The 8,813-nt window shown below is 40.6% G+C and overlaps 1 protein-coding gene across 1 annotated transcript in view; it reads right to left on the reverse strand.

The window, feature by feature from the left end:
- Positions 1 to 8,445, reverse strand: part of LOC142094812 (myosin light chain kinase, smooth muscle-like) — a 42,004-nt gene extending 33,559 nt beyond the window's left edge. The window contains exons 1-2 of the mRNA XM_075177350.1: positions 8,216 to 8,445; positions 729 to 818 (exon numbers count right to left, since the gene is read on the reverse strand). Coding sequence (XP_075033451.1) covers positions 729 to 818; positions 8,216 to 8,327 — 202 coding nt within the window. The 5' untranslated portion in view covers positions 8,328 to 8,445. The remainder of the gene's footprint in view (positions 1 to 728; positions 819 to 8,215) is intronic.
- Between the last annotated feature and the right edge of the window lie 368 nt (positions 8,446 to 8,813).

Consider the following 8,813-nt stretch of genomic DNA (forward strand, 5'->3'; position numbering starts at 1 on the left):
ATGTATGTTGGAGACTTTAAAAGAGACTGAAAGGAAGGCTCTGAGATGGGATAATGAGAGGTGGAGCACTCTAATAAGAGGTAAATCTACAAGTAGACTTATTAGTTTATAGAAGCTACATAAAACCCTGTAACAATAATATATTTTTATATGTTATTCTTTAATTGGTAAAGTATCAACATATTACATAGTGATGTACATTAATATATACAGGATACAAATAAAAATAGCATTACATGAAACAGAAGGTAAAGTTGGTCCTGACCAAACGAGCCAACAAGAGTAACGGGGACCAATTAATGCATAAGGTACTGGAAAAAATATTGTAGCTGTTGGTGTCGGGGAAGTGTGTGCGGCCACTGTAAGGCAGAGGCATCAACCACCAATATAAAATCAGCTATTGGTGACCGGCATTGTGCAGCTACCGGTGGTGTGGTACGGCCAGGACGAGGAGAGACAATAGAAGGTGGAGACATGAAAGATGAACGTGGTCTCTGTAGAAAGGTCACAGCAGTCAGCAGCTGGTAATAATAACCGTCCTTCACCATAGATCTCACCTGAACTTCCTTTATCTCATTTATATTAGATACAAATGGTGAAATAAAATAGGGCTAATGTGTCTAAGATTTCAGAATAAATTGGGTGTACTGGTTGCTTTGGATAGTTGGGGTAGCAATGAAGACCACACATCCCTGACAGGGCTCACATTCCTTCAGACACCACATTACCTTTTTTAGGTTCCTCTGGAGTATTCACGGCGCTGCACTCCCAGTTCTTGTCCAATTCATCAGGTAAAACCATATTGCTCTTCGACTTCTCTATAAATGAACAAATTACAGCTGTGACAACATAATTGCAACAAAAGACAAATATTGGTCAAAAGGAAGGGGTTCATTTATTACCCCAGTGCAGTACACCTCCACATGTACCAATGCCCACTGCAGCAATACATAAGGCAGCAATGCTGCAATTTACTATGTCGGGGATGCTCTGTGAGCCCCCCCCCAAACGCTTTCCTGTTCACCGGCAGCCTAAAACTGCCAGCAAATGGGGAAAGTGCTTAATGCATAATGACCCCTCCCCCCAGGGAGGAATCCAGCAAATCCAGAGAAGCTTCCGTTGGATCCCATTGAAAATGACCTGTAACCCCATTGTGAGAGGTCGCTTTTCACAGCTTAATAAAATTACTTAATGCTAATGTTCCCATAGACTTCTATGTGACAGCGGTGTCAGTAATTATGTTAATACCATGTTAATCCATGATTTCTCCAGCGTTAACCCTTTTATAAGTTTTAAAAAGTGATTAGAGACTTTGCCAGCGTTTAGTCCGGCATTGTGGCTCTTCAGCACTTGTAAAATAGACCCTTTAATTTCTTATTCGGTAAATTATATATGTAGTGCCAGAATACTCTACAGCGCTTTAAAAAGGTCTTAAATAGTAATACCAATAGTTAAGCAATATAAATTTTCACTTACATAGTTATGAAACGGTTTTGGGGCCTCAGCACATAATGATCTGTAGAATGGTGTATAAACACACAAACACGTACCCCCCCCAATACAATCAGTGGTCAGTTCAACAACCACACAAAAAAATTATTTTATTTTTTTAAAAAAGCTGGAACTTCCAACGTCCTGGGGGTCACAGCTACTAGTGTTAGCTAGAGTGGTAGTAGCAATTTGGTTTGTGGAATGCACGATGTTCTATTTGTTGCATTTACTGTGGATAAAACGCTTTGGGGAAGCCTACAGTAAGCTCCTAAATGTCAGTAACAAATGTGTGCAATGCAACTTTACTAGCATTTAAAAAAAAAAAATATGTAACTGCAACAACTGTTGGTATGTGGTCTAAGAGTTGTCATACCTTAGCTTTAACATTCTATTTCCATATGCAGCTAAGTGCAGGCTATTGTTCTCTGATATCAGCTAAGAGGCAACAACAGTATCCCTTAATATGAATACAGATATGAAGTCTGGAAAATACCCCCCCTTAGAATTACAACTTTACAGTAATATGGATGGTATAATGTAATGATATATCACACATATACACACACTTCACTTGTAGGTCCTATAACAAAACTTTGGAAGGGTCCCCCACTCCCCATCTTTTACCCCACAATGGTACTATGGTGGGGCCCCAAGCTGTGGGCCCTCCATAGCAGCTACATCTATAGTAGTTACACCCTTGGTCGCACAGATCTTCCCATACATTCCAGAAATTTGCTCATACTTCAGGTTTAGTGCTCTTTAAAGACAGAGTTCGTTTGTTTTTGCATATTTTTGGGAACAATGGCTCTTGCACAACACGTTACGCGAGGACAACAGTTTCCATCCTATACTTTGAATTCCTTTGAAGATGTCCATGTTCTGCTCTTACACTTCAACAGGACTTCCTTCATAAAAAGGTTCACTGAGTTTGTTTTATTTGTTTATTAAGATAAACAGTATATTGAAATATATTTACAAGGGGGATTAAAAGGAACAAAACCATGCATTTCTCTTTTGTACGAGGTGTAACTCACAAATAAATGCTCATCGCTGATTGAGGCACAAAAAAAATATGTTTCAGAAAATATGTTGGTAAAAACAGAAGTAGATAATGTCCTCATGGATGAAATGGCTCACTATGAAGGTGAAAAGGATTACACAATATGGTAGCCTATGTAAGCATTGATATTTCCTCCCTGGAACGCAGGTTAGACCAGACCATTATCTTACTTGAGATAAAAAGGGCAGCCTAAATGGCTGGAGGATCAGTGATAAGTAATTACATGGGCAGCAAAAAATACCTAGCATTATTTAGTTCTCTCATTATCCATACTTTAGAGAAAGCAAGTATTACGTTATCCGGTAATGTTGCCGGGTGGGGGGGGGGGGGGGGAGCTTTAGATTGGATTAGTAGTCATGATGCGAGAAGTCTAGTCTATTAGAGAAATATACTGAAATTAATTTGACAATTTTATTACACTGAAAAGTAAACTACAATTACTATAATCCTACTGTATATACTCCGTCATGAACTGAAAAGGTAAAATAAAAAAACAACCCTGTCTGTGTGTACTACCCCCGGTCCGAGTGTAACACTCTGGCTGATTGTCTTTGACACCCACATCAGCATATAACAGCACCCACGAGTAGGAGAAGCTTATCCAAGCTCAGACAGATCATTTCCGTTAACAGTGGGCCCCAAGTCGAATAGATCAGGTTTACTACAAGGGAAAGTCCCATGAGGAAAGTGACTGGTACACCCTGATGTCACAAGAGCTTTACACAAATAAGTCTATACCGGCTTTTGGAAATCATATCAATGAGCTCCCCATTTAAGACATCTATACATAGCGGAGAATATAAAGGAATATATCCTAGGAGTTGAGCGTTTCAATTGAATTCTATTGTAGTTCTTTATTATTATTATTATCATTTATTTGTCAGGCGCCACAAGGTTTCCGCAGCGCCGTACATAATACAAACAGGAGACCATACAGGGTGACATAGTACACAGCAATAAACACAAAGTACCAATACTTCAGAACTCCGGGCAGACATATGAGCGAAGATGGAGTAGAAGAACAGGTATGGAGACAGGAGGGGAGAGGGGCCCTGCTCATACGAGCTCACATCCTAAGGGAGGGTGGACAAACAGGTACAGGAGGGAGCCATTAAAGTAAGGGAGAGAAGGGCGGGGCTGGTTGAGAGAGGGGAGAACGAGAGAAGGATGTTTGCGAAGGCAACAAGGTAAGGGTTAAGTGGATTGTTGGTAGGCTTTGAGGAACAGGTGAGTTTTGAGTGCCCGTTTGAAGGAGCACAGACTGGGTGAGAGACGGATGGAGCGAGGGAGGTCGTTCCAGTGGAGGGGAGCAGCTCGGGAGAAGTCTTGGATTCTGGAGTGGGAAGACGTGATCAGATGTTTATATGTTACACTGATAACTGTTCCTAGTTTGAAGTTAGTTTTATAGTTTAAAGAATGGGTGCAGATAGTACATCTAAAAGCATTCACATTCATGACACACAAACTGTTCCCTCCTTTTTGGCAGTTTTTGAATTGTAGCACTAATGTTTATTGTTGTCACCTTTTTGGTAATAAATCGTTATCTCCTGATCATCTCTTACAATATATGATTATGTTAGAGAACACAAATCATGGTGGCACATAGATAGCAGCAGTACATAGAGAAGTGCATGGGGTTTATCTGTGCCTGGAGTCGCCCTAGACCAAACATACTGATTAGAATATGTTGTACTGCTAGTTAAATTACAAAATTCAAATCCTCACTACCAAAGGCCTGGAGGGATCTTAACCACACAACAGAGGGAGGCTCCATCCAAGGGGATGCATGAGGATTGTGGATGTGGGGTCAACTTCCCCGCTCCCCTCAGAAATATATTCAATGATATATGCTCTGCAGCTCCTGTGCTAACCTCCCAGAGATTTTGGCAGGACAGTAGGGATTCGAGGGCTCTGTCCTGCGGGTCAGGAAGCTGGGAGGTATCTCCTGTTCAATGATGTTCTGCATGTGGGGGGAAAGGAGGGAGGGAGGGGTGAATTGATAAAAAGCTCTATTGCTGACTAAAACACCTGGTTTTCACTGGCAAAAGGACTTTTCAATGTTTGGTAAATATGCCCATAAAGTGCTTGATACATTTACTGCATTACTGTGGAACACCTAACAATTCTTTACGGCTTTTCACATCTGTATCTAGCTGTACACAAGCGTTCGGTCACATATCAGGTACAGAATGCACTCAGCCATGTAGCCTACCTTACAACACGATCAGCCATGCCCTGGATAAGATCATTTACTATAGTATATTTAATTAACTGTTGCATTGCATGCAGCCACTGCAGCTGGCACAGAATAGATATGAACCTTTTTGTCGCCAATGTGGTTATACCTTGAACTTTCTGTTCACCTCTGCAAAGCAAATTCTTAAACAAGATGTAGATCATTAACTACAGATTTTCTGTAGTGGTAAATATGCTCTATATAAAACACAAATTAGATTGCAATAGTAGAAGCATTTCACTTAACATGGTCTCTAAAACCCCCATTAAGGCCTCTATTTCTCAAAATGCAACTAGAAGGATGATTTATGATCGCCAAGATAAAATAAATCCCCAAAAAAACATAAACACACTTATTGCCACAATCGATCAATAAAATATCGCTGGGGCAGCTTAAGAATTCTCAAATAAGGAAAAAAAAATATTGCAGAAGATTAAAAAAAAAAAAAAAAAATCCTTTAAAAACATTGAAAAATGCTTTATTCAATTTATAAAACATTTTTTAAAATGATTGTCTTTTATCTCCATCCTGAGACGACAATGACAGAACAAGTATAGGTGCGATATAGAAAATATATATATATATCTCTATCTCTATTGAAATGATGCTGCACTGGTATATATTATAAAAGGACGGCTTGCTCACCAATCTATTATTTCATTGTAGGGTAACGGATTACCCCACATCTGACTAATCGGAGGTGCTACCAGCAAGCCACAAATAACATCAATAAAGTGGGGAAGGAAGGAAAGCAAGCTGGAAGTTTGGTCCTTTCTTTTTATTGGCGTTACATATATCACCCTGATCCTTATAAATAGGCATGGAGACACTATCGCTACTTAGGAAATCAGTGTGAGAGCAGGTGGTACCTCCTTGATGTGTAGGACAAATTGATAAAATGCCTCTCACTGACTAAAGCACCTGTTTACCTGGCAACAGGACTTTTCACTGTTTGATAAATACGTCCATAAACTCATGGATACATTTTCTGCATTACTGTGTGACATCTACCAATGGCTTAGGACTTTATTTCTCACTAAACAGGTATTCTAGTTAATGTAAAACTAAAAACAAAAAACCTCTGTGGTCACAAGCTTACTGGAGTATTGGATAAGACTGCGGATGTATTTATAGAATAAGTAGGGGGTGTGACTAGTCATTTTGCTGCCCGAGACAGCTGAAATGGCATCCCTCACAACCCTTTACAAAACAACGAAACAGTAACACTTTATGCAAAAAAAATAAAGTACAATTTCCAAGTTTTATGTATAAAAACCTTCCAATACCCCATTAGCATTTTTAAATTCATTCCCCTTATATTGCTGCTCCCTCAACACTTGCAGCCTGGTAAGCATATTCCTGCGAATAGCATAGTTGCCTACATTCCTGAAATGTCCCAGGAGAGCAGGCATCCCTATTAAACTATAGAAGTGGGAGAAGGCGGGCTTGATGGCGCAAATTGTACCATCTTATCCCCGCCACCCGATTCTGCAAATCATGCGATTGCACAGCAGAGGAGGCGTCACGGTGATGGAACTGAGTCACCTCTCCTGGAGGGGAGGTTGACAATGTAGGAAAGTATGTTTAACAAATTAACCCGTGCACGATACTCATGCATTTTTTTGTCAAATAATGTTAGTATACCAAATTTCAGGTCATTCGGATGAGCCCTTTCTGAGAAAATTGTTTTTTCCACAGACACACACACACTAACACACGCCGCTACACATGCAGGAGCGGATCTAGAAAATTTTTGTTCCCCGGGGGGAGGTTAGGGCAGGCCCCGCCCCCTTTCCGACTTCTGACGCTGCACAGTATGTGCAGGTCCGCTCGGCAGGGACAGTGTGCTGCCCGGCTGCTCTGATTGTGTTTAAAACACAATCAGAGCAGCCGGGCAGCACACTGTCACTGCCAAACGGACCTGCACATACTGTGCAGCCGTCGGCAGCAAACCCCTGCTAGGGGGGGGGGGGGGGGCAATTGCCCCGATCGCACTCCCCTGGATCCGCCACTGTACACATGTGTGTTCATGAGGTAAAATTACCTCACGAAAATGAGTTTGACCCCTCAACTCGTCAATAATGTCAGTATACCAAATTTCAGCCCTTTTTGAGGGGGTTTTTTCCACACACACTAAGAATTTAGTAGGTCAGTTAACCCGTGCATGATACTCATGCATTCTAGTCAAATCAAGCTACTTAAGGTGTTAAAAACTCCCCACTGTCACCCCCGGCAACCACCAACCACTCCCAACTGTCACGTCTCCTTCAAGAAATATATAGGTCAGTGTATAACTCTGCCCAGCAGGTGGCGCTGCAGCTTGGTTTTTTTTTTTTTCACACACAGACAGACTAACACACGCCACTAGACATTTATATTATAGATATTCTGCTCTGAACAAGTACATTGATGGATTATAAACATTGTTGCCAACTGTCACTAATTTTTAGAGATAGGGGCAGATTTTAAAAATTGGTCCCCAAAAATATCCCCATTTTCAATATTGACTATAAAGTACAGTACCACTAACTTTGGACACTGAATGCAATTCTCATACATGGAGATTTATGAATCATAAAAACCAAGAACATAGACATTACGATACACAAATTACATTAATATATGCAAAATAGGCTGCACAACAGAGCCTCATATTTGGTAAATAGTGAAAAACCACCCCGTAAAAATATAAACATATCTGGCAATTAGTGACATTCGCTTGGGTCACATAATTCATATTCCGTGATGAAATTTAGAACCATCAGTAGAAAAACACATCTATGACAATCACTTCATACAAGCAACTTACAAATTAAAACCTATTATAATGTTACTTTTCGTTATAAAGACATCATGCTTTTAAATGGTCACAGGATTCTCAGTAGTTTCTTATAGCCTTATATGTTATAATAACAAGGTCTATCACGATTTGCTTAGATGCATCTATCCAACAATGAAGCACTTCCAGAAAACAATTTCAAATGTAGGCAATTCTGATACAAGTCAGGGTAAATGTCTGCACTATAATGGATCCAGATCTCTTCATATAGTATTACTCTCCACTCCTAAGTATTTTTGTAAACTGCTACTGTGTTATTAATCCTGTATGTCCCCCTCTAAATATCACCACTGACTATAAACATCAGCAATCACTTATAAGGCAGCACTCAAACAGTGGCCTCTCCCTCTCACTACAGAAAAGCATTACACCCTGCCCTCTCTTACAGGTGGATTATTGCATTGAATGGTGCACAATAGGTAAAGGATTAAGTGAATGGTTGGATATAGTTAGCTGTAAACACCACAGCATATTTCAGTTGTTTACAGAAAACAAAACAAACAATAAAACCTTCAGTTCCATCTCAGACTGTTCACTACAACAAAAACTGCCTCATCTAACTGTGTGACAAACTGTGCACTATACATACCCTTGCGCTGTAGCACTCTGCAGTCACTCTCTGAACCATTGGGGTCTACCCCACCTCGGCCATTCAGGAGGGGTTTCCCCAGCTGGATCCTCAAAGTGGATATGTAACTCATCTCGAGCAGATCTCCTGTCTGTTTGCTTGTCTAGCTCAGCTCATTCAAAAGGAGAAATGTCGGTCTCTTGCCAGATCTCACTAGAGTGTTACTACACACCCAGAGTCTGCCTACAACTCTCAGAGGAGCTAGTTATGTGGGCACAACGACTGAAGCTCTCTCACCACCAATCAAAGTAAACACAGAGGCAGAATGCTAGGCTGAGCTAATCAGTAGCTTCATTCCCAGGGGGGGTATATTACACATATATTCTTACACTAACATCTGTGCTACAGGCAAGAAGAGTAAACTTTTTAGAGAAGCAGTGCTATACAGTATGCACAGTACAGGTAGTGGAGGCAGCCATTCTGTGCGCTGAACCAATGTCAATTCACTAAGAGCCAGTGGCACCACTCAGTGAATACTGGGCTGCTAACATTGAAGCAAGAGATATATTTTACACATACACAAGAATTCAGCTGTTATACTTGTCCACTCTCCCGGAAT

This window comes from Mixophyes fleayi, chromosome 6 (assembly GCF_038048845.1).
Source record: "Mixophyes fleayi isolate aMixFle1 chromosome 6, aMixFle1.hap1, whole genome shotgun sequence".
NCBI lineage: Eukaryota > Metazoa > Chordata > Amphibia > Anura > Limnodynastidae > Mixophyes > Mixophyes fleayi.